At 26.2% G+C, this 27857-nt stretch overlaps 1 protein-coding gene across 1 annotated transcript in view; it reads right to left on the minus strand.

Moving 5' to 3' along the window:
• LOC113373899 overlaps nt 1-27857 on the minus strand; it is a 407940-nt gene that overhangs the window by 15542 nt on the left and 364541 nt on the right. The window contains exons 3-5 of the mRNA XM_026614164.1: nt 4389-4517; nt 2399-2583; nt 1805-1918 (exon numbers count right to left, since the gene is read on the minus strand). Of these exons, the coding sequence (XP_026469949.1) occupies nt 1805-1918; nt 2399-2583; nt 4389-4493 (404 nt within the window). The 5' untranslated portion in view covers nt 4494-4517. The remainder of the gene's footprint in view (nt 1-1804; nt 1919-2398; nt 2584-4388; nt 4518-27857) is intronic.

Genomic DNA, 27857 nt, shown 5'->3' on the forward strand with positions numbered 1-27857 from the left:
ACCACACAAAATCAAATTTAAACAATTATCTATAGATTTCACTATTACATACAATAAATTTTGTAAAAGTATTTAGAAGAAATACCAAGCATATAAAATTTATAATGACAAAACAATAATTCGAGTAAACCGTAGCTTTAATATTTAAGAATAAGCAATTTAATTGGCATACGTTCTAAAATATGGCACGCATGGTTTATCGTATAATTTAAAAAATAGATAATATTTTTAAGATTTATTACTCTATTTTATTTCATCGTATAGTCAATTTCTCTTCTACATATATTCCATATTTTACGGAAAAGTAATCATCGGCATGTGAGTTTAAACATCTAGGTCAATGGCTTTAATATAAATTTATGAACAACATGGATTAATGTGATACTATACTGTGAGTTCACTGTTAATTAAAAGTTACCAGTCATAGATTTTACGGTTTATTATATAAATATTCTAATAATCACAAAATTATTAAAATTTTATTTGAATATCATACGTGCGAAGAAGAAGTGAAATATATGGCTCATGAAATAACTGGTATTTACACAATTTTTATTTTGCGTTGTAAGAAACTTGTAGAAGATATCAATAATCAAATAATATATAATTTCTTGTAATACGAGTTTTAAGTTGGTTAAAGTCATAGAACGGTAAAAACTTTGCACGTTGCGAGAAATTGTGATTTTTGGACAAAATTTCTTTGAAGAAGGGACTAAATCATTGAAGAGATGTATTGTTCGCCGGTATTCTAATAAAAAAAGAGTGGGCGTAAGGTTCATACCCGATTGAAGTGAAACTTATTTGCTACTTTACAAGATTGCATTTAAGTAAAAATAAATACATCATATAGTTATTTTGAATAATGTTTATTAGTAATATGGTAACACTCGTGATGCACACATTGATTAGTGTCGACCATTATACACATTTATATAATGATAAATTATAAATTATATATTTATGATAGCATTAAAAATATGTATAATATTTACAAACAATAATGTAATCAAAGTCATACTTTAAAAATGACATGATCGGTTTGTCATTGTAATTAGCAATTAGAAATGAACCTTCATTAGAGAAATGAAGTAATTGCTGGTTAATAAATTCTATAATATTCGTTCACACAGTGGATTATGTTAAACAATGCCTAAACAAATATTGTTTTCGCAACTTTTAATTGTGTTTGAAAAACTTCATGTAATTAAAATTAACATACATTCATTGACTGCTTGTATTTTTTTTTTACTTTTTCGCTGGTAATATAATCTCATTTATTAAATAGCTGTAATATCTGTCTTGCCTAAAAATATTGTTCATTTTAATATCTTCAAAGATTAAAGGCAACTACAAATAATATAGAAATAATTGCTAATCAATAAACTTACGTTTAGTACACAGCCCAAATATTTAATTTGTTTTATTATTATAAAGGAACAGAGTAAAATATTCTTCTGACTAAGGCATTTTTCATTAAATCAAGATATATACTACGATGTAACTTTAAAGTGATTATTTATCTATGCCAATTTCTTTGTTGATATCGGTACGCATACAACGCTGATGCCGGTTACGCATAAAAAGACAGATTTCTATTCATATACACGACGGCTAATCACAATCGACCCGTATCGCAATAATCTCATCGAGAACGAATAACGAACGGTTCGGGTGTAACGGACTTCCGTCGCATTTGTACGGATTTACACCCTAGTCGCGCCTAAAGAAGTTTTACTTCAAAAACTATTTGTTAGTGATTATGATTCGGTTAATATATAATAAAAGTAATGAATTAATTTATTACCTTAAATATGATTCTCGCAAATCACATCGCAATCTTGACAATAATTCAGAAACACTTCCGAATTGACGAAGTTTCATTTCAGATTCGGCTGGTGGAGGTGCAGTAATAGGACTTCTGGAAAAGAAATGAAAAAAATAAAAAAAAATACAATAAATTGTATATCATAATAAATAAACATAAATGTGATAAATACGAATTTCTAAGTCTTCGCTCTTCGCATTTTTTATTACATCTTACATTGCGTTCATTTTAACTTCACGTAGGTTAAGTTATAATAAGCTAAAAAATTATAAAAAAACATATCTATCTTCTACTTTGTTTATTTCCCTATATCCTAGTTTCTATATTTTGGTATTATATATTTATAGGTTTATTGGGTGTGCACAATAAATTTAAAAAAAATCAAGCAATAAAAAAATAATTTAAACTATTTTTGGTATTCAAAGTATAAGTTACATAAATCAGCAAGTATTACTTTCAAAATTCATAAATATATATGGAATATTTCTTCAAATACAGACTTTGTCTATTAAACGTCTTAGAATTAATTTTAAAAGTTACATAAAAAATATTTATTTATAATTTTTTTTTTACTTGTAGTCCTTCTGTTTAATTGGCAAGGTTTGAGATCTGATAGTATCCTCCTGTCTTTGTGCTTCTGGTGTAGAAGGACAACTTAGAACATACAATGGAGAAATTGTTGTCGAAGGACGTTTTCCCCAAGTTCTTAAGGATACTGCATAATCTTCTGGATTAAATACTGGTGGCCTTTGATGGTCCTAGAAAGAAAAGGAAAAAAAACCGAAGATTAAAAAAAAAATTAACCTGTACAATTAAGGTGACCATATTTTTAACTTCCCGTAGGTAAGTTATTGTAATGGGCCGAAAATCGGAATTGAAAATTTTTACATTTCTCGAATTTTTGAAGGTTTCTGAACATTTTGGCATACCTCAGAAAAAATGGATGTGTGTGTGTATGTGTGTATGGATACAAATTTCCAGTCACGTTTTCGGGCGCACGGATCAACCGATTTGAATGGTTCAAAAAACATTCGATTCCTATTGATAGGGAAAAGAGCAGATTAGTTTTTGGCAAAGGCAGGTCCAGCCTTGGAGATACGGAGCAAAGAGTGCAGAAAATAGGCCCAGCCATTTTGAAGATACGGAGCTAAATATGTAAAAAATGGCAATTTTTGAGAGAACTAAGCGTCCGATTTAAATGATTTAAAGAACTTTCTGCTTGTCTTAACAAAATAATTGATTTTGGAAAAAAAAATTTGTTCGATATTTTTTTTTTTAGTTTTTTGTATATCAAAAATATTTCAGATTTTATTTTTAATTCTGACTATAGTTCTATTTACAAATAATTTCATCTTTGCAATTCAGTTTATATAATTCTTATAAATATTAGACAATGTTACAATATTTATAATAATCTATTTGAAAACATTCAGTATTTCACGAACATTTCGTCACAGTATGGGAAGTTCCAGCAATTTGCCTTAAGGCACGATGCCATAATTGCCTCAAGACAGAATTCCACTTGCAACTAGTTTAAAGTCAAAACCGGGATGGTAATTTTTAGTAATGGTAATCCGGGAGAGTACAAAGAGGAGAGGGATGTATGCAACAAAACTTAAAATTATTAAAACAAAAAATACAATGAAAGAATGCAATAAAAATCATTACTGCTATTTAGATAGAACTTTATTATTCGATTATATGTTATATTATATCTTTTATTCTTCGCTTTTAATACTTTTTATAATACTTCTTCGTTCAATTTTTTATAAAATTATAAAGTATTTGCTAATTAAATTTATTTTTTTATTATTATTATTTATATTTTATTTCTGCTAATTAAAAAAATAGCACTTTTGCCAGACATCAGTTAAAACATTGTCATAATTGTTGTTACGTTTTGTCGAAATTATTAATGTAAGAAGCTATTTTAAACCACCTTCAGAATTTAATATTCAGCAATTTTTTCATTTGTAATGTGTTTTATATTAGCATACTCTTTGTAGATAACATTTTCAGATATTTGATGTAATAGTTGTAATTTGATCATCAAATTAGAGTAAAAATTCAATTTAAGTTTATGTTTTTTGAAAACCCGCGACAATCCGGGACAAAAGATCTAAATCCGGAACAAAAACTGCTTTCAAAAAAACCCGGGACACAAGCTGGAAATCCGGGATTGTCCCAGCCAAACCGGAACGTTTGGTATACTTTAGTTTTAATCTAGTGTTTGGAATGCATTTATGCCTTTATTTATAAATATTATAATTTTATTTTATTTTTAATAATTAAAATACTGATTTGACTACGCTGAATTTATGAAGATGATATATAATACAAAGTTATTTAATATCAAATAATATCTTTCTAAAAGACTTCGGAAACAAAAAAAAACTTTGGCCTAAGTAGAGTACAACCAACACAGTAGCAAGAATTACGTGAAAGTGTATATCAATTTAGAAAAGTCAACTTTGCTTAATTCAAGGGATCAAATTGAGATATGTAAAAATAACAATTATGAATAAAAAATATAATATTACATGTAATATCTTTTATTTTTTACCTTGGGAACAGCTTCATCTGGTGGCCAAGCATCACTTGGATTTGAACGAAGACTACAAGAAGAACGCAACCCTTGTTTTGGGCTATTATTGCTACTAGGAGCCATAGTTTATTATTTTCTGTATTCAATCTGTAATAAAATACAAACATATTAGAATTGAAATTTTAGTGGAATTAGAAGAAAATAAAAGTGGCTTCGATTACAACCTCTGAAACAATAAATTAATATTTGTGATATAAAGTAAATTATTGAATGTGATATTGAATTATTTTAGATTTATAATAATTACATTTTTGTAAATTGTATTTGCCAATTTGAAACTAATGTTTTGTGCATAATATATTTCAGGTATACTAAAATTCTTAAATGATAAAAAAATCTCATAATTTTAATTATTAGGACTTACTTAAGACTTGAATTATTCATTACTCTACTTTCTACGCTTTCTTTCCATACAAAATTATATGAAAATGATTTAGTTCTAATATTTTTCACTTGTGTTATTAAATTAAATTCAATTCAACAAAATCATAGAGCTTTCAGAATTATAATGGGAACTATTTTTTAAAATCAAATGTACTGAGGTCTTCATTATTCTTGTTAAATTATATGTACAAAATATGATAGAAGTAAATTTAATGTCTACGTTAATCAGGAAAGACTATTTTTATTGTTATAAATAAAATTCTTAGTATGTCAATTGGAACAGTTATTGATTAAAAGCCGATGGGAAAATAATAAATTAATTATCTCGGATAGCTTTAAAATTATTTGAGTTTAAAATTGAGCCCTCTGAAACGTAAAGATATGCAAAAACTTATTTTGCCTAAAAGCCTTTTTAAAATATATTTAGAATATTTAATATTATGTTACTAATACATATATTTTTAAAAATTGACGATGGATACTAACTAACTATAAATATACGTTACTAACAAATACTTTTTATAAAATTGACGATAAAATATAATACGAATAATAAGAGACTTTTTTATTTCTATGTAACCTTTACCAAATTGGGCTTCACGGTTGTTAATTTATGTACCTGTTTATTTATTTTTCAAATTGCTTACAAATTAAAATTCATTAAACCTTCGTACAAATTCGTGTTAATTCATCATAAATGAGCTTTGAAAAAATATTCAGCTTTCTATTGAAATAAAAACAATATCATTTCTTCTTAGGTAACAAACATGATTTCATGAATTTTGCACATATTAAAACGTAGTTTTTAAAACAAGCATCGAAGCGTTTAGTACATCTATAATATTTAGAAACTAATATTTCACAGTAATTTAATTCAATTGTGTTTTATGTTCATTTCTATTTTGATAGAATTTTTGCGGTCTGCAAAGCAATTTGTGGCTTGTAACATTAATTTGTAAAGTGAAATGCAGATGTAAGTATATTACGCATTTCCTGCGTTTCAATGGAAAAATAATATATATATATATATATATATATATATATATATATAAATGAAACTATATTGTCAACGTAACTATTTTTCCTGTTGCAAAACATGAAAATGTATCCTGTACATGTAACATGTATGAGTTGCGTAAATAATTTACATATTTCAATATTTGTTTTTCAATAATTTCATTTATATAATTATTTTCTTGTAACTTGAAATGTGTTATCATTTTATTAACAAGATTGCTAACATATAATTAAATAACGTCATATCAGCAAAGTGTGAAACAAATTATTTACTAAGATTTATAGCAGTTTCAATTGCTCTAGCTATAAATCAATGTAAATATTATATCTTAATAATTATATTAATATAAGATTGCTTTCAAATTTTGTAATGCCTTGAATGTTATAAATATTAAAGAGCAATATAATGTTTTACAGTGAAACTATTTTTTACCATACAATCTGGACGTCAAATATATCAGAGATTTAAAAATATATGGACCAAAATATTAAAAATTACTACATCTTTGTTTTAGATTTTTCTGCAAATAAATAATTAATTTCTGCTACAAATTTATGAACTTTAGTAAGATAGCATTTTTTATTTATATTTGAATTAAAATCTATTTAGTATTATATGAAGACATGCAGTGATTGTTTTGATAATTTAAGAGATGGTCATTAGAATTGTGTTCAGCATTTGGATGGTTAAGAAATAATTTAAAATATATGATTTTAATTTATTAACTTCCTCTATGGTAAGTTATTATGATCGTCCAAAAATCGAAAATAAATTTTTTATATATCTTTACGTTTGAGAGGTTTCTGAACATTTTGGCATACCTTAGAAAAATTGGATGTATGTTCTTGTGTGTGTGTGCGGATACAAATTTTTGTCGACGATTTCGCGAACACGGATCAGCCGATTTGAATAATTCAAAAAACATTCGATTACTACTGATAAGGAGACGTGCTGATTAGTTTTTGGCAGAGGCAAGTCTAACGATTTCGGAAATACGGGGCAAGTATTGCCAAAAGTAGTATTTCAGTTTAGATAACGAAGCGTGCGATTTAATTAATTCAATAAACATTTTACTTGTATTGACAAAATGAACAACTGGTAAAATTTTTGTAACGACAGGTCCAACGACTTCGGTGAATCTAATAAAAAAAGAAAAAAATAATGCCATTTAGCGGTCAAAATTGAATATTAAAAATATGTACATCGTATTATCAGATATTTTATAAAGATTAAAATAATAAGTACAAATTTTGAATACATTTATATGGGTTCCGTACCAATGTTTGCACGTTAGGCAACTACGCGGCGCTTAAGCGCTTTGATAATTTGACTTAAAATCAGCTATGCAGCGCGATTGCTTAAAAAACGTTCGAAATTTTAAGAAAATCCAAATACAAAAAATCAGATTTTTCAAAAATTTTCAAATTTTTCAAAAATCTAATTTTTGAAAATTTTTTTTTAATAATTTAGTTTTCTAAATGTTCTAGTCTAGTTTATTAAATGTTTGATCAATTTAACATAAAAATTTATAAAAACAACATTATTCAAGCGATTTGCAGTAAAATCCCTTCGTTATTATGGTACTATCTAATTGATTAAATACAACCGTTATTTAATCGAATAAAATTGATGTCAGTCTGCTGAATAAGCTCTAGGATAAAAAGTTCTCGTAAAAGACTTGTCTAGTTTCTATATTGATTTCTGATTGCTTATACCAAATCGAAAGACCATTTGTCACGTACAATAAATAATTATTTAACAATCTATTGAAGGCTTCTATACAACATGATAACCTATACAAGTCATATGTATGTCATTTTCTATTATATGTGAGTACCCGGTGTTATTGTAAATATTGTCATAGAAATTGTTGCTCAATTGACTTTCCTTTCATGGAATTCTAATTTATTTATTTTATATGGCTTATTTGTTTACATTGATTGAACCTGTTACAATTTTTTGAATCAAAAGTGTTCTAGTTTTCCTTTATAAAATGTGTGGTTTCACTTAAAATAAAATCTATAATTGACTACAGTAGTAAATGAAAGTAGTTTTGTAAAACAGAGAAAATGCACTCTAGTTGGTCGAGGTGAAATTTCACTACGTAGGAGTTTAGGTGATTATATTGATTTTAAATGATGTAGTAAGAATATAAATTATGCTGTTAACAATATTAAATAATCACAACCTTCTACATGTTAACTTATAATAGACCTAAATTAATAAACTCACAACATATGAAAGGTAAATTAATTGCAAAACTAACATTAGTTTTATAGAAAAATATCTGCTGCTAAAAGTTAAATTGTGTAAATATTTATCACAACAATTTAAAGCTCAAAAATCTCATATGAAATGCTGTTGATAATATTTCTAAAACATAAATTATAAATTATTTTTCATATATAATATAAGCTGTAGTAAAAAATAATTTATTTAAGGTGTAGTAAAACAAAATCATTTGTAAGGTGTAGTAAAAAAATCCATTATTTAAGGTGTGGAAAGAATATAAAAGATTTCTTTAAGGTGTAGTAAGAAAAGTCTATTATATAAGGTGTAGTAAATTAAGAATCCATTTTAATAAAATTTAAAGGTAATTTTTTTTTAGATTATTTAGGATCACTTAGACCCAATTAAATAAATTGTCAAGTTTGTTCTAATATTACTCGAATCAATATGGTCTTTTATTTGTTAACGAATTTTATTATATATTTCAACAAGCCTAATAAATTTGTTGAATTTTTGATTGATTATAATTGATATATATTGAATTTTTAATTAATTATATAATTGATGTAAATTAAATAATAAATTAAATTTATAAATAAAATTTTTATTACAAGTTTTGTTTATATTTCATTTACTTTTTAATGAAATTTTCAAAACTTTATAAAATACTATACTATACTATTTTAGTTTTACATGATTTTTTTAATAAGATTATTTGCACATATAGTACATTATTAGAAACAAATATAATTTTTAATTAAATTTGCTTAAAATATAAAAAATGTACGTCCAAATCACTCACTTTTATGTTGGTGGAGATTTGACTAGTGTCACCAATTTACATTGAATCGCAATTTAATCAATTAATTTGTTAAACCAGATTTCTAAGACTTTCGATGTTAAAAGATGTCCTTGTTATTGATAGCATAATTATTAGTATTAGAAATGGTAGCATTATTATTATTATTAATAATAACATTAGTTATTTTTAATGGTATAGTGTGACTTAAGTTGTTACACAATCACAATTGAATAAAAAACTGGAAAAGTGGATTCAACAAGTCGGACTTGTAAAACAAGCCCCTAACGAATAACATGTCTTTATGAGAAGAGCCTTTTTATAAAAATATTATTTTATTTTTATTTTGTTTTAATTTAATGTTTATTAAAAATATAATATAACTTGGTGTTATATGGACTAGTGGTTTATATATTTTGGTGTGTTTTTGTGTTTTTTTCTTTAGTTTATTTGTATGCACTGAAGATGGGTCAACTCAAGGCTCGAAACGTATGATATTACAATAAAAACATTTTTCTACAATAAAATCGTTTTTACTTATTGGATGGGTGCCCAAATTCAACTTTATCATAATATTTCACTATCTGAAAAAACCTGTCGCTTTATATATATATATATATATATATATATATATATATATATATATATATATATATATATATATAATAAATTGTTTCTTGGGCATCCATCCAATAATTAAAAAAACAGTTTTAATGCAAAATGTTTTAATTAAGAGAACATACGTTTCGGGTCCAGATTTGACCCATCTTCAGTGCATACAAATAAATTTTTTAAAAAAATATAACACAAAGAACAACACAAAAATGTAAACGAAAAAATAAGTATGAAATAAAAAATTGAAAAAACATCAAGTTATGAAAATTGTAAAAATTAAAATAAATAATATGTTTTATTGTAAAAAAGGTTATTCCAAAAACACATCTTGTTAGTTTGGAGACAGAATTTCGTATCATTGATTGATTGATATATATATATATACCATTCTCATTATCTATCAACTTATTGATGAATGAAATACAAATCATTCTCATCCTAAAACCAGTTCGAAATCTACTCTTACTTGCACGAACCATTTATTTAACTCGAAGGGCTTTTTTCTCTTATTACTTTAATTTTCAATAATTCTATGAAAGTCGTTTTTTGAGAAAAATCGCTCGGTACTTGTTTATAGCGTCCCAGATATTATCTGTGGTTTTGTTCGAACATCTTTTATTTCATGCAGAAATCTTGAGTGAAAACTGGTTAAAATGAAGAAAGAAGAAAGAAGAAAGGTGCGAATGCACATGAGGAACATGTGTTCTGCGAGTTTTTAATAACGCATTATTAATTATTGATCAAAATTTTTTTTGGAAAAATTAGTTTAATTTTTTGAATAAAGCATTTTTTTTTAAATAGAGGCCACATCTGTTGTGATTAGATATAAGTGTTATAAAAATAGGTATGGTAGAATAAATATTTTACAACGAAAAATTTCATGCTTTCCTAGTTAAACTTTTTAAAGAATTAGCTTTTTATGATATTACTGAATTTACTCAATTTGATTTCAATAACAATTTTCATGCATAATCCTTATCCTTTATCTATGTAGCCTGACCATATCGCCTGTACAACTATGTTTTTTTTTATAATTTTATTTTTTAAATATAATTACATGTATATTTTTATATATTTTTATTACATTTTATTTTATTTATATCTTTTTATTAACTTTTCTAGTTTCTTATTACTATTTTATTAATTTTAATTTTTACGGTTTTAAATCAGTATAACTTTCCACCTTGTGCAAGAATTTTGAGCTTGACTGGTAGTGTAATAGACTTTAATATGATGAACTTGATGATGAACATTGTATTTAATGTTAAAATGCTTTTTTTCAGCTCTTTTTTCAGAAGCGAACTTTGTGCAGCTACTATGATTATTATACTATTCTTTTAATATTAATTATAAATAAGCTTGAAATGATATCTATTATTGTTGAGTAAGCCTGGCTTATTTATAAATAAAATAAATAAATAAAATTTTTAGAAAAACTTGGTCTTTCAAAATATTAGAAAATTTTAGAATAAGGGCCACCAAACAGTTTCTTTCTTGCGGTTGGATATGTGAGTTATGAAAATAGTTATGATTTTAAATTTCAGATTTTATTATTTAATAAAATAGCATATAAAAATCACAGATAATTTGATTATATCCGAAATTCACCTTAGGTCAACCATTCTAATAAGAACTTGTTATTTAATATTTTAGCATACAGATAAAATGATAAAATCCAATCCAAAACCATTCCAATTAAAATAAGTTTTTCAATAATTTTGCATGAAAAGAATCATAAAAAAATGATTAAATCAAAAAATCACCTTAAATTGAACCATTCCAATAAAAATATGTTATTTAATCGTTTAGCATATAAAGAATCACAAATAATATAATATTTTTTAAGAATCATGCTAATTGAACCATTCTAATTAGAATTTGTTATTTATTATTTCAGCATATGACGAGTAACAAATAATATGATTATATCAGAGAATCACCTTAATTGAACCGTTGTAATTAGAATATGCCATTACATCAATAATTTAGCATATAAATAATCACAAATAATAATAATAAAATACCCAAAAGTAACTTTAATTTACATTAAAAAGAATCACAGATAATATGATTATATCCAAAAATCACATAAATTCGAATTATAATTTGTTTAAAAGAAATTTCATTGCACAATAAAACTTTATATGTTCTAAATTAGTAGATCAAACATTACTCCTTATATTATTACAAGAATAGATTGTATTATTGATGAAAGATAGATTTTACTATTTACTATGAATTGCTAGTTCATAATATAATAGAATTTATAGGATAATAAAAATAAAAATAAATAGTATACTGAGAGGCACAAGTACTGTAGAAAATTTCTCTATTTTAGTAATTAGAAGATAGTTAATTAAAGCATTTAATTTAATATTAGCCGCAAATCCTTGCAAAAAAACCGTTAAAATAATTTTAGCAAATATTTATAAATAAAATAAATAATTTATTACATTGTTGCTATTGAATGTGGGATAATATATATATATATATATATATATATATATATATATATATATATATATATATTAGACGGATGTTCATAAATACAATAATTATTTGAAGAATATCGCGTGTATCATAAATAACAAAGCTACAATCATGTAGGTCACTTTAACCGAGCATGTAGTAATTTTTTCGAAATAATTCCTTTTATATAAAATGACATAAAATACAAAAAAATATTCTTTAGCACAAAAAGCTCATTCATACAAGTAAAAGTGACTTTCAAACTGGTTTTAACCTTGACTTATTTATCCTGTTTATATCAGGACTTTTCATTCGTAACATAAGTAAAAGTGAGACATAGACCTAATTTCTCTAGAATGAAACTATAGCAGTTGAGATGTACTATTTTATTATATATGCTTTTTAATAATGTACAATTAGTCATTTTACTACTAGTACATTTTATTAGGAATATTTAAATTTATAAATTAAATTTAAATAAATAAAATTTTAAATTAAATCTTTTTTTTAAAAAGAGCAATCAGCTATATTATTACTCAACTTAATTTTACTTTACTTTTTTGTTCATTACTTGTTATTTATGATGATTTTCCCCTTTGCTCATTTTAATGAGGAAATAATTTACAACACATGATCTCAATCCATTCCTATTTAATTCTTTTCAGACTATTAAGTTATAAAAGCGTAAAGCTTTTTCCTGTAAACTTTTTCTCTTTAAAAATAAAATTTGCATTACACAAGCAAATAAATTACCGAAGAAGAAAGTCATTCGCAATCTCACATCGGGTAAAAAGTATTTATTAGTACTTTCACACTTATTTATACATCTACTTCAATTATTGCATTTACGGCTGCAATTAGTAATTAGAAAAAATTGCATTTTTTTCGAAAAGTGCATTCAAACTACTTTCGTAAAAGACAAAAAACAGTTTGAAAGAAATTAAATAATAAGTGTGAGAGTTTTCCAATATAATCATATGATAAATAAATACTCAAATAATGTTAAATAGAAATAAAATAGCATTATAATAGAAATGATAAAAATTTTGTTCTTTATTATATTCATTTAATATGATGATATGATACACTTGATATCTATACATTTACAAAGATTTCTAAGATTAAATTACAATTGCAAAACTACAATACAAAAAAAGTTATAAAATACTTAGAATCTTATTAGAAATATTTTATAGTGGTTGAAAACACAACTATTTAAATCATCCCCTGTAGATAGTCGAGACCCAAACTTCCCCTAGGGTAGTTTATTACATTTATACCAGAGAGAAGCACTATTTATATATATTTTTTTTATCAAAATAGAAAAACTTCAATGGTATAAAATGAATTACCTAAGATAATTTATAATTAGTTATATAATTTTTTTAGAAATATTTTTTCCAAAATACAAAGAAATGTCTCGGCTGATCGTCGCACAAAAATGAGAAACGATTATCCTCATCGAAATCAAATGCCTTTTAAATTTCTGAAATTGGTTCAGTCGTTTCTCAGCAAATGTCGATGAAAGGTCTAATTTTGACAAACCCCAAAAAACGATACTAATTTTAGCAAACTTTGATGAATTTTTAAAATTAAACGATTTGTCGTAGGGCCGTAATATTTTAGTATGATCTATAAGACTATGGTATCTACCGTCAAGAAAATTCACACAAGAAGTGATTCTTGGTCAAATTTGTAAATAAATACTAAACTATAGGGAGAAATAACATAGATTAATAAAATTTCATTTAAATTATTCCCTTTCCATTCTACCCCTAGGATAGTTCACTAAATCTATGCCAGATAGAAGCACTATTTATATATATTCTCAATCAAAATATAAAAACCTCAATAGTATAAAATAAATTACCTATGGTAATTTATAATTGGCAATATAAAATTTACACAAATAGTTATTCTAGGTCAAATTTGTAAATAAATACTGAACTATGGAGAGAATTAAGATACATTAATGAAGATCCATTTAAATTATCCCCTGGATACTCGAGCCCTTTTACTACCCCTAAGATAGTTCACTAAATATATGCCAGATTGAAGCACTAATTATATATATTTTCGATCAAAATAAATAAAAACTTCAATAGTATAAAATTACCTAAGGTAATTTATAATTGGTTATATAAAATTTACACAAAAAGTGATTTTAGGTCAAATTTCTAAATAAATACTAAACTGTTGAGAGAATTAAGATACATTAAAATATAGATCCATTTAAATTATCCCCTGGATACTTGTGCCCATTGATACCCCTTGGATAGTTCGCTTAATATAAGCCAGATAGATGCACTGTTTATCATACATTTTCGATCAAAATATAAAACCTCAATAGTATAAAATGAATTACCTTTGGTAATTTATACTTGGCTATATAAAATTTACACAAAAAGTGATTTTCCGTAAAATCTGTAAATAAATGCTAAACTATAGAGAATAATAAGATACATTAATATAGATCCATTTAAATTATCCCCTGGATACTTGTGCCCATATTACAACCACTAGGATAGTTCACTAAATATAGGCCAGATAGAGGCACTATTTTTATATAATCATTATAAATCTTTTTATATAATCATTATGAAAATCTTAATAGTATAGTAACCAAAGTTTTTATAGATGATAATATGAGAAATACTTTTTTCACTTTAATTTTCTTTTTAAAATTAATGTAAAGGTATTTATTATTGAAATCTTTCCTAATTGAAATCAATCCGTACTGTAAAAAAGTAATATCGTTTAGAATTTATTGTTAATCGGAAACAATAAAAATCTATTTTTTCACCTTCCTGTATATATAATGAATTATTTTAATTGCATATGCCAAAATATGAATCGACCTAATTTTTTTCGGCCTTTAAATTCGAGGTCGTTATAATAAATCGGTTCTCTTTGAATTGTTAATTCAAGGTAGGCGTGTTCTCGATGCAGAATATGATTGTTGTATTTTGATAATACGATTTTAATAAGCTTCCTTTTGTTAAATCACATTTATGTGGATAAAGATTTTATATAGGTACTTTTAAGATGCAAAAACCAGTTTAATTTGAGCATAAGTAAAAAGTATTGATATAAAATTCAGACGACTGCTGAAATGTATTTTTAATTAATGTATTTTTCAGTAAATAATTTCTTTAGATCAAATTTTCTAGAAATTTAATAGACAACTTAATAATGATTTATACTTTACAGTATAATTTCTACTTCTTCAATATATATTTCTATAACTGACAATTTGGATCAAGATCCTTAATTTGTTTCGTCGATGAATAGATACTATGAAATTATCTATCAAAGATAAATATTAATTAAATATAATTAGTAATATATAAAAATAATATAAAACTGATAGAAAATATTATGCTCGTAAAAAAAAACATTTCTCGTCACAATTATAGAGTTTTTTGCAATTGATGTTATTTTTCATATGATTTTAAATTCTGTAATTTCCTTGTTAGCAGCCAACCACGTGCATTCATAACTCCATAAGTTTATTAAAATGCATAAAATTAAGACATATAATGTAATATGAATATATGTGAGACTTTTGCTTACACTTAGAATCTAATTAACTACTTTGAACCATTCTTATTATTCGCAACACGAAAGCCTTACAAATAATATACAATGAGCAGACACAATATAACGCAATTCTATGTAATAAGTGTAATTATATTTATATAGCAAGCATATAATTATCTAACAAATAAACATTATTTAATGGTTAGAATTTGCCAATATCTGCAATGAAAGTTCATGTATTAAATTGTTAATTGAGTTGTAAAGGAGAAGATTAAACGTTTTGTGTAAATGCATGAAAGTTGCTATATCCGCCTTATAGTAAATTGATGAATAACGAATTTTACTTCAGAATATATATATATATATATATATATATATATATATATATATATAAATGCAGTATATATAATGAAAAAAACATTAATTATATATATGCCTTAAGCAATACATGTGAAAATAAAAACCCATAAAGTCAGACGAAACAAGTATTCAAATAAACCGCTTCTTGATAAATTTTTAATATAATTAGCGTCAATATAAACAGTTTTTTTATTACTATAAATGCACAATGAGAAACCTCACCAATTAAATGAATCCACATATATGTATATTATATTGTTTATTATTATTGTAATAAGTTATAAAACAAACTAGTTCCATATTCATGTAAGTCTACGATCCACAATCCAATCTAAAAAAATATGTTTTTATAGAGTATCGTGAAGATAATATATTTCTTTTCACAATTATTGCTCGTGGAATAAGAATAATTATAATTGGAAATCAGCCAAGCAAGATCATTTAATGACCGAAAAGTAATCAGAAAGCTGGTGAAGATGTTATCAACACAATTATTTTTGGTAAATTGAAGGTAAATTGGAAACATGAATTATTAAGAATTAAAGTGATATCGCAAAAATAATGAGTCTATAATATTTAAATTATAATAATAATATAATAATTGGTAGTACTGCCATATGGCAGGTCCATGAGCTGAGCTAAACTCCAATTCGATTCAGGGAAGAGTAGTGTAAGAGATTTTTCTTTACATTTTCACACGACATTGTCCGAAATGGGCTATTTCCAATTAGAAACAATTTTTTTATATATATGTTCAAGTGAAAATGGACATCGCTACTGCATGATGTCAGGTTGTTCAGAGTGGGGTTCGAACTCACGACCCCGTTCACACGAATCCGTGAACTTAATCATTACTAGTAAATATCTGAGTAATTTCCTACAAAATTCCAATCCTTCTTATTTACATTAAACAAAATAATTGTTTAATGAATATTTTTTTAAATTGTTATCTTACGATAATTTTCTAAATTCATATCAAACAATATACCACTCAATTTTTTTTTTGTTGTTTTGCTCCATATGCGGGGTAAAATGGGACACATATCTAACAAACAACCGTCTGACTATGTTCAGTAAAACTCCTAGCTAATTCGTTATTATAGAACTACCAATGAATGAAAAGGGCAGAGAGCAAACGGATCCAAAATATTATTTTTATTTTAAATGAATTTGACTAAATAATAGCTACATTATTCAATAAATCTAAAATATAACTTTCATACAGTGTATATAACCTTGATCTGGTATTGTTTACAACCTTGTCCTCGCAAAAATTCAGTTGGTCCTTTTTTACCGTACTCATATGTAAGCATTCATAGAAGTAATATTAAAAGACTTGTTGAATCTAACTAAAATATATTTCTATATTAACATATTATTTTTTACCACCAGATCTACCACTACACAGAGAAATCGCTAGGTGATATATGATACATATATGCAAAATTATACATGCTTTGCATGACTGATAATTAAACTTCCTTATCATCGTGAAAGTAAAAGCAATTTGAAATACCAATAATTTACGTTTTTTTCATCTTAAAAATAATTTTTGGTGAAGAACTCAATACCTGTATTGAGAATTCTTGTTTAATTCTGATGAATGGATGATTCATGTATGTTGTCTTCGATGAGGCGTCTTTGTGATGGAATTATTTTTATAGATATTTTTTTATGTGCATGAATTCAAATTAAGATATATATATATATATATATATATATATATATATGTATACTAGATGACCCGACAAACGTTGTCCTGTACCTATGTCTACAATTCAAAAGTTCCTATTTTTTTAATATCCTATCCTATACTTTTTAATATCCTATTTGCTGTCGTGCTTTTGTGATTTATTTATCTTAGCTGTCTTATAAGCAGCATAAGAAATCTAGAAAAAAAATAATATAGTATCTGCGGAAAAAGAACAATATCACACTTGATTTTACCACACAACATAATTGCTTCAATAATTTAGTCCACAATTTTCATAATCTCGTACGATATATTAGTTGCTTTTCGCCAGTTGTGATTTCTAACGTACATTTTTTTACTAATAATTTAATAAACATTATTGCTTAAGGTCAAACCTTAGGTGAATTAATTTGTAAAAGCTAGTTCGCATATACACTTTTCAATCAACTTGCTAAATATTCCATATCCAATGCCAAACAAATGAATTTTTGGCACATAAAACAAAATTCTAAATCATTTTTTCAATGAGTGAAAATATTTTTTTTGTATTGTTAGATAATTTAGTAGACCAAAATACGACATGCATAAGTTTAAATAAAATAATATATAGCAATTTTGGGCATATTGCGCTATTTATTGAACTGTATTATATAGTTTCATCTGCCAAATATATACTGTGTCTTATATTATTTTAATTTTTGGTACATCTCGTAGAAGATATAACATTTTTCTTGTATATTATATTCTAATATTACCTAGACTCATAATTTCACCTAAATTCAAATTTCAAGTGAATTGACATTTCTAGCAGATGACCGTTCAAATGTTTTCAATGTCAAACAATGATAAGTGTTTTTTTGAAATGTTTGCCATTTATTTTCACATATATATTATTTCATATATATATATATATATATATATATATATATATATATGTAGTAGAAACAGTCAATGCGTCAAAATAAAATGAGATATTTATGTTAGTTTCGAGAACGGGTGTGTCTCACCATTCAGCTAAAAGAATTTTACAAGCATTTAATACAAAACTATCAATATAACAGATACAGAAGTTAATTTTTACACACAAAACCAGGACTCAGTACTCAGTACTCAGTACTCAGTTTACAAAATAAAGTGTTTAGATTTTGACAGATGTTATGTTAGAGCAAAGTAGCAATATATTAGCAAAAGAATGAATCAACATAAAATATTATGATATATCATGTGACATATAATTTTCCGAAAAATTTCCAATTTTTGTTCAATTTTATAAGTCTTGCTCGCCTATTATTCGTTTTAAATACAAAGTTTTGATATAAAACAAAAACTAAGAATCCTGCTAACTAGATTTGATTATTGGTTACTTAGTTTTAAAAGCACAATGAAAGTATTTTATAAATAACATAATTGTACTCAATTTTATTTGACCGATGTGGATAGAGTAGCGCGTTCGATTCCTCGCTCTGGTAATCTGACATCGGGCAACGCAATATTTTAACAAGTCTTACGTAATTATCATCAACTAAACTCTATGCAAATAGATGATTTTTTACAGTTATCAACACTAATTTCAAACAGGTTCAATTTATAAAAATATCTGCGTAACGCGATTAAGTGAAATTCATATCCGATAAAAAATTCCACGTGAAGTTTTAAGATACGATAGACAACGACAGGTACTCTTTGGCCAGGTAGTTTGCTTTTGCACGACAGGAAACGGATGATACTATGAAATTCCACGTCCGGTTTGACGGCAATTACCGTAACCGAGTTAAAAAATATTGCATCAGGTGGAGGATAAAAAACGATATTTGTTCATAACATCGGCAAAAGATTTAAATTTTAATTAAATTTTGTTAATAATTTCAGCTAAGAATCGTAATCTTTACGTTAAAACAGCAGTACAGTAAAATTACCTTTAGGGGGCTTCCATTAATTACGTGAGGTTTATAGGAAAAGGAAAAGTTTAACAAAAAATCACAAAATATCATTTGGGGGAAGGAGTGGTATAGTAACATATCACGTGTCTTTGTTTTTTACCGCATTTTTTTTTAAAAAAATCAAGCATTTACAAAAAAAAATAAAACAAATAAAATTTTTTTCTCGTAACTAAAAATACACGTAATGTTTGGTGGGGAAAGGGGAGTAATTTTGAATATTACCACGTAATCAATCCACACATTTGGACCTCCAATAAGGGGTTCAAAAAATCTTCAAAAATTGATCACGTGATTAATTGACTTCTCTTTAACGATAATATGCTAAACATTCAGGAACATAATTTAATTTAACGAGAAACTGAGTCGATAACGTTATCAATAGTTTTTTTCGAGATATAATCTGTTAACAACTTTAGCCAGAGATTTAAAATTTTAACCATATTTTGTTAAGAGATTTTTATATTGGCAATAATTTTATAAGAACTTCAGCTAGAATTTTAATCAAATATTTTGTTAATAACTTCAGCAAGAGATTTTTGTTTTAAGGATGATTTGTTAATAACATTAGCCATAGCCCCAGTAAAAATAAATAGTATTAGTATTTAAATTTTCAATATTGCCCTAATATTATATTATGTTCATTTGTTAATAATATTAGCTGGAAATATAAAATTTGACAACATTCTGTTAACATCCCGTAGGGTAAATTCTTGTGATCATCAAAAAATCTAAATTGAAAATTTTTGCATTTCTTCACGTTATAAGGTTTCTAGAACATTTTGGCATACCTTAGAAACAGTAGATGTATGTATGGGTGTGTGCGAGTGTGTATGTGCGTATGTATGAATACAATTATTCGTCCCCGTTTTCGGGTGCACGGATCAACCATTCGATTCCTATTGACAGGGAGATGTATTATATATAATATATATAATAATATATTTATAACATTTAATATTCTTCGAATGTTTCATTACTGTACGGGAGGTTCCAGCAATTTTCCTTAAAGCACAATGCCATACACCACTTGTTTTGGTAATATAATTAGTCCATGATGTAAATATTGGCAATAGTTATAAATAACATCAGCAAAATTTTAATCAAATAGTTTGTTAACATCAACAAGAGATTGCACTTTTAAAGATGATTTGTTAATAACATCAGACATAGCCCTCAGTGACGCAATATTGTTTTTTATGTAGTCTCTGTATAGTTTATCAATATTAACACAATATTATATTATGTATTAAGTATAATATTAAGTTTATTTGTTAGTAATATAAAGTTATATAAATTTGTTATAATATAAAGAGATATAAAGTTTGACAATGTTTTGTTTATAACTTGAGAGAGTAGTTTTTTTTTCTATTACCAGGAGCTATTTTTTAATATTAACAATAATTTGACAGCAACAAAGTTTAATTTGTTAATAACATTATCAAAAAAAAATCAGCATGTATTTACCAATATTTTTTGTAAATATAATGGCCATAGAGTATCTTTAATATGTGAGTTCAAAAACATTTGAATTACAATCATAATCATAAAACGTCGAATTAAATTTAAGTACAATTCCATCTCATTGAGAATGATACTTTTCATTTTATGATGTAAAAATTTATGTCCCAATCATAAAAAGCTAATTCAATTGTTTGACTTCAATTTTAAATATAAATAAAAGATGGTAAATAATAAATTAGCTCCGACTTCCTGCAAATACTTTTGTTCACATGTTCACACAGTTATTGAAGCAACTTCTTGATTTGAGAAATGATGCATTCATTATATTATATTCTGGCTACCAATTTGACTGTTTTGAATACATAATTAAAATATGATTTTAGACGTGAATAATGTACGTTTTACAACATACTAAAACGTATTTTATTTATATAATCAAGTTTCGCTAATGCCATGAGAACATTTTGAAATTATGATTAAGCTACTAGTGTTGTAGGAAGACATAGATTTTAGGCGGACAAAAATAAATGAATGCATAAATATATTATAGAATAAAAGTTTATAACTAGTGGGGCGTATGACATCGTGCCTTGAGGCAAATTGCTGGAACTTCCCGTACCGTAAAATAAAATCTTGGTACGAAACCCAAAAAAATTTACACAAAATATGTACACATTATTAAAATATCTATAAAATATTTGATAATTTGATGTACATATGTAATCTCCTTAATAATTTTTTAACAATCAACGGTATTTTATTTTGGATATAAAAATCAGTTTGGATTTCGATAAAAATGCTTAACATCCCATTCTATATACACTTTATTACATGATATTGTTAATTCTTTTGAAGATGGTAGCTTTTGCATTACAATTTTTTGTGACTTATCCAAAGCCTTTGATAGTATCTCTCATGATATCCTTTGTAATAAGCTTGAAAAATACGGAGTGCGTGGTTTAGCTCTTGACTTATTTTCATCTTATTTATCACACAGGACTCAATCTGTTTGCATGGACGATGATGATGGTTCGGTAATAATATCAGACAAATTAAATATCAAACTTGGTGTCCCTCAAGGTCTAATACTTGGTCCTCTGTTATTTCTTATATATAAATGATCTACCAAATTGTTCTGATCTTTGTAAATTTATTCTTTTGACTGATGATACTAGTATTATTGTTAAGGAAAATTCTTTGGAAGAAATAAGTAACAAATTAAATTTTGTAATGGCTTCAATTTTCAATTGGTTTAAATCCAATAATCTTTTACTCAATAATGATAAAACCCAAATAATGTCATTTCGTACTGTTAATAAAATAAATAATGAGATAAACTCGCTGATCGTGAACGACACTCTTTTTAAATTTTCTTCTTTCTTGAAATCTTCTTTTTCAAACTGAAGAGAAGACGTGCTGGTTAGTTAAGGAAAATTCTTTGGAAGAAATAAGTAACAAATTAAATTTTGTAATGGCTTCAATTTTCAATTGGTTTAAATCCAATAATCTTTTACTCAATAATGATAAAACCCAAATAATGTCATTTCGTACTGTTAATAAAATAAATAATGAGATAAACTCGCTGATCGTGAACGACACTCTTTTTAAATTTTCTTCTTTCTTGAAGTCTTCTTTTTCAAACTGAAGAGAAGACGTGCTGGTTAGTTTTTAGCGGAGACAGGTCCATTCTTTTCGAAGATACGAAGCAAAAAGTGCCAAAAACGGTAATTCAATTTTAGGGTAAACGGAGTACCCGATTTGAATGATTCAAAAAAACATGTTACTTGTATTCACCAATTTTTGTTGCAATTTTTTCGGGTTCCGTACTAAGATTTTTAACTTTTACAGTTTACTTATACGTTCCAGCAAATTTTAAAATTTCCCGAAAAATAAAATTTCAAATAATTCAAAAATATACAAAGTTTTATACTTCAAATATAAACTTACAATTCAGTTTTAAAATGTATATATTTCAAATGCGTTATTCCAATCGTAAGAAATATATCCTCAGATGGATTCATTCATTCACCTCTTGCTAATGTAAACTTTCTCAAGTGCTTTAAGCGATAAGATCGTCACTGTATATTTTATGAACAATAAAATATATAGTATTTTTAATTATCCATTAAAAAATGTATAAAACAATTGTTGTAAATTATTGATCAATTTTTATTGATTACTGTTATTTTTTCCTCGAATATATAATTCTGGCAAAAGTTCCAGCAATTTGCCTTAAGGGACGATGTCATACACCACTAGTTATTTTTTTCAAATTGTTGTTCGAACTCAGAATCTCCAGCGTATGATTCGGGAACGCTACTCTGTGAGCTAATCCCGCCACCTATACGAAAAATATTGAAGAATTGTCAAATCAGATCAAAATAAAATATTTTGTCCTTTGTACAGATTTATCTCTACAATATTATTAACTTCCCGTAGGGTAAGTTATAGTAATCGTCCAAAAATCGAAATCAAAAATTTTTACATTTCTCGACGTTTTGAAGGTTTCTGAACATTTTGGCATACTTCAGAAAAAATGGATGTGTGTGTGTGTGTGTGTGTGTGTGTGTGTTTTGTATGTCCGCTTTTTTTCGTCCACGTTTTCGGGCGCACGGATCAACCGATTTGAATGGTTTAAAAAACATTCGATTCCTATCGATAGGGAGATGTGCTGATTAGTTTTTGGCAAAGGCAGGTCCAGCCGTTACGGAGATATGGAGCAAAGAGTGCAAATAATAGAAAGCGAGTTTTTGAGAGAACGGATCAACCGATTTGAATGGTTTAAAAAACATTCGATTCCTATTGATAGGGAGATGTGCTGATTAGTTTTTGGCAAAGGTAGGCCCAGAGGTTTCGGAGATACCGAGCTAAATTTAAAAAAAATGGCTGTTTTTGAGAGAACTAAGCGTCCGATTTAAATGATTCAAAGAACTTTCTGCTTTTTTCAACAAAACAATTGATTTTGGAAAAAAAAATTTTTTGTTTCTAATTTTTTTTCAAAAATTTTTTTTTGTAATTTTGGACTAAAAATTCAAAAAATCACCCAAGCTAAGCACAGTCTAAGCGCCACTCTGGTAGAAATGTTTACGCAAGTGCGTTTAGACTGTTTGTGTACTGGAGCACTTTTTCAATTTTGTGAAAATTATTGAAAAATGTGAAAATGCCGCCAAGCTGAGCACAGTATAAGTGAAAATGTCGCAAAGAATTATTTGCAAATGCGTTTAGACTGTGACTATGCGGGAGCACTTTTTCAATTTTGTGTAAATTTGGCAACTATTTTTTTTTGGAATTTGATTCGAAATGAAATGACGATTGTTAATGTTCTGGAGATGATAAATTGATTTATTTATAATTAACTTTCCATAGGGTAAGTAATCGCAAAAAAATCGAAAATGAAAATTTTTATATATCTTCACGTTTCAGAGGTTTCTGAATATGTTGGCATACCTTGGAGAAAATTGATGTATGTGTGTGTGTGTGTGTGTGCGTCCATGTGTGTGTGTTCGGATACAAATTTTCGTCGACGATTTCGGGAACACGGATGAAGCAATTTGAATAATTCAAAAAAACATTCGATTCGTATTGATAAGGAGACGTGCTGATTAGTTTTTGTCAAAGGCAGGTCTAGCCATTCCGAAGATATGGGGCAAAAAGGGCCAAAACGGTAACTCAGTTTTTAAGAGAACGGAGCGTCCGATTGGAATAATTCAAAAAACATTTTACTTGTATTAACAGGATGAAGATTTGATCAAATTTTCATGAAGATAGGTCTAGCGGTTTCGGAGATCTAGTAAAAAAAACTAAAAAAAATAACATTTGGCGGTCAACAATAATCATTAGACATTAGACATATGCATATCAAATTATCAGATATTTTATTGAGATTTTAACAATAAGTATAAGTTTTGTTTACATTCCTATGGGTTCCGTACCAATGTTTTTCCGTTAGACAGCGACGCGGCGCTTACGCGCTTTATATTTTGTCTCTATGCAGTTAAGGCAGTACGATTGCTTTGAAAAAAAGTTCAGATCTTCCAAAATATGTCAAAATGAAGATAACATTTTTTCCAAAAAAAAATTTTTACAAAAAAAATTGTTTAAAAATTTTTTTTAAAAAAAAATTTTTTTTTTCAACAAAAGTAATTTTTTGTCCAATTTAAAATTTCTAAAAAATCTTATTTTTTCGAAGTAAAATTTTTTCAAAAATGTTAATCGTTTTTAAAAAAATAATAATTTTTGGCACGGGAAGTTCCAGCAATTTGCCTTAAGGCACGATGCCTTAATTGCCTTAAGACAGAATTCCACTTACAGCTAGTTTCAAGTTAAGATTAAAAACAATCTAAAATCTAATTCTAGCAATCAAACGCCAAGTTTTGTTATTTATTTATACAAAGAACAGGTTATTGCGGGGTCATTGTTCTGCTCTGAGTTCTTGCACTCCGCGTACGTGAGGATTACGTATCAAACTAACATTCTTATGTACACAATAAAATAAATACATATAATGCTGCCAAGTCCGGATACACCGGTGGTCAAGAAAACAGAAAATTGCCTCTACGGAGGTTTTATATTGAGAACTGGAGTGGATTATTATTACACATCTTAGAGGAAAAATGCAACAAAATTTTGGTACTTTACTTGGGACTACTTCCCGTAGTAATAGGCCAAATATCGAAAATGAAAATTTTTATATATCTTTAGGATTCTCGAAATTTGATAAACTTTTTAAAAATGAGTACTAATTTTGTTGAGTTTTGTACCAAAAATTAATGATTTTTAAAATTTACTTATACGCAAGCAAATTTCAAAATTTTCAGAAATTTTTTCTTCAAAATTTTCAAAAATATACAACATTTTATACTTCAAATATGATTTTTAAATTTACAATTCAGTTTGAGAATGTATATATTTCAAATGCGTAATTCTAATCGTAAGAATGGGTCGAAAATCAAAAATGGAAATATTTGTATATCTTCACGTTTCAGAGGTTGACGTGTGTTGACCAAACAATTGTTTTTGGAAAAAAAATATAATTTTTTTTTGAAATTTTTTTTTGTATATCAAAATTTTAATTTTAATTTTGGCTGAAGTTTTAACTTTGCAATTCATTTAAATATAACTCTTATAAATATTAGACAATGTTACAGTATTTATAATAATATTTGAAAACATTTAATATTCCTCGACTATTGCATTACGCTACGGGAAGTTCCAGCAATTAGCCTCAAGGCACGATGCCATACACCACTAGTTCGTCTCTTTGTTTATGTGCAGTAGACTGCTTAGAAATTAGAAAGATTTTAGAGAATCAGTAGTGTGAAATGGTGATATTCTTGATAATTATCTTATTGAAATGTTTGGACCAAAAAAATAAAAATAACGATAGCGACTAACGCATTTTTCTCACATTTAGTACAAATGTTTTTCTCTCTGAACTGTACATTAAAACATTTGAACTGATTATGAATTATCATTAACTAATTAATGCACTAGTATAATCAGGTCATTCTTAAGTTTTACTCAAAATTTTTCTATATTAGCAATTATCAAGTAATTAATTAACATAACAAATTGTCATTCATAATTATTAAATATTTTTTGTATTTTATAAAACAGATTGTAATTGAATCTTGAAAAATAAAAAAAAACAATTATCAAAGCATTTTACCATTTTACACTAAACTAAATAGTGTAAAAACTTTTACACTGACTAAATGCCAACTTTTAATGAAACTTGCCAACACACTTTAGTAATTTTTTTTAAGGAGTGTTTCTTAAAGCCTACAAAAATATTAAGTTTATATTTCAATAAAAAGTCCTAATTCATGTAAACTTGGGATGAATTGTGGTATTATTTTTTATAGCGTTCCTAGAAATATAATCATGATTATGGTTCGAAAGTTTAAATGAACATTATTAATAAAAATTCACCACAATAACCAAAAAATGATCGTAGTTACACCAAAGCTCTAGAACGCACTTAAAATTTCGTAATTCTCAAACAACGCGAGATAATTTTTTTTTCTAATTTTTTTCAGGACTGTTGAGTTCAATATTATCACCGCATTTCGGCTTAATATAATATTAAGTTTTAGGAGACCCTGTATATTGCTAACGATTCCTTGTACATAATCAGAAGTCCTTGTAAATTCTTTGAAAAATTGTTGAATTTAATATATTTTGCATGTTGAACTTTACTATTTTTTTCTAAAAGTAATATCTTTTAAATAAATATAATTAGTTCATTGGTGCATATGTATAAATATTCATCATATTTACTTTTGCAATTTTATTTCGAATTTCTCTATCTTCAGCTAAGCTCTAATTAAAAACTCTGCAAATATCAAAATAGAAAATTATTTAATAGAAATCTAAAAATGCGTCATATGTGCACGCAATAAAATAGTCGTAAAATCTTAGTCTAAAATATGGCATTCATAAATATATAAAAATGTTAATGAGGAAATTAGAAAATTAACTAACACAAATGAGCATCAATCTGTATTCACATTATAAAGTAAAATTAAAGAAATTGTATCCAAAATGTTTACCTTATTCTTATAAAAATTATCGTGCACTCCTTTGTTCGAACAATGTAGTTCAATTGATACATTACTGTAATATTTTTTTGCGATTTGGCCTAGTTTACTCTCTTTCAATTATTTGTAAGAATATCCGTGAAAATTATTACCGTTATAGTAATATTGCCCGTAAAGAGGCATAAAATGTATAATATATATAAAAATCTATACAAATTATACGAAATTAAATAGCACGTAGCAAAATTTTATAATTTTAAATATTGAATTATAAGAATATAGGTATTTTCATTTAAAATTCAGTAAAAAGATTAATTAAGTTACAGATAAATGATTAAATCAAAAATGAAAATTTGTATTATCTGAAAAATTAATAACTT

This window comes from Ctenocephalides felis, unplaced genomic scaffold (assembly GCF_003426905.1).
Source record: "Ctenocephalides felis isolate EL2017-DRISC unplaced genomic scaffold, ASM342690v1 CF-g0.4_SCAFFOLD_01604, whole genome shotgun sequence".
NCBI lineage: Eukaryota > Metazoa > Arthropoda > Insecta > Siphonaptera > Pulicidae > Ctenocephalides > Ctenocephalides felis.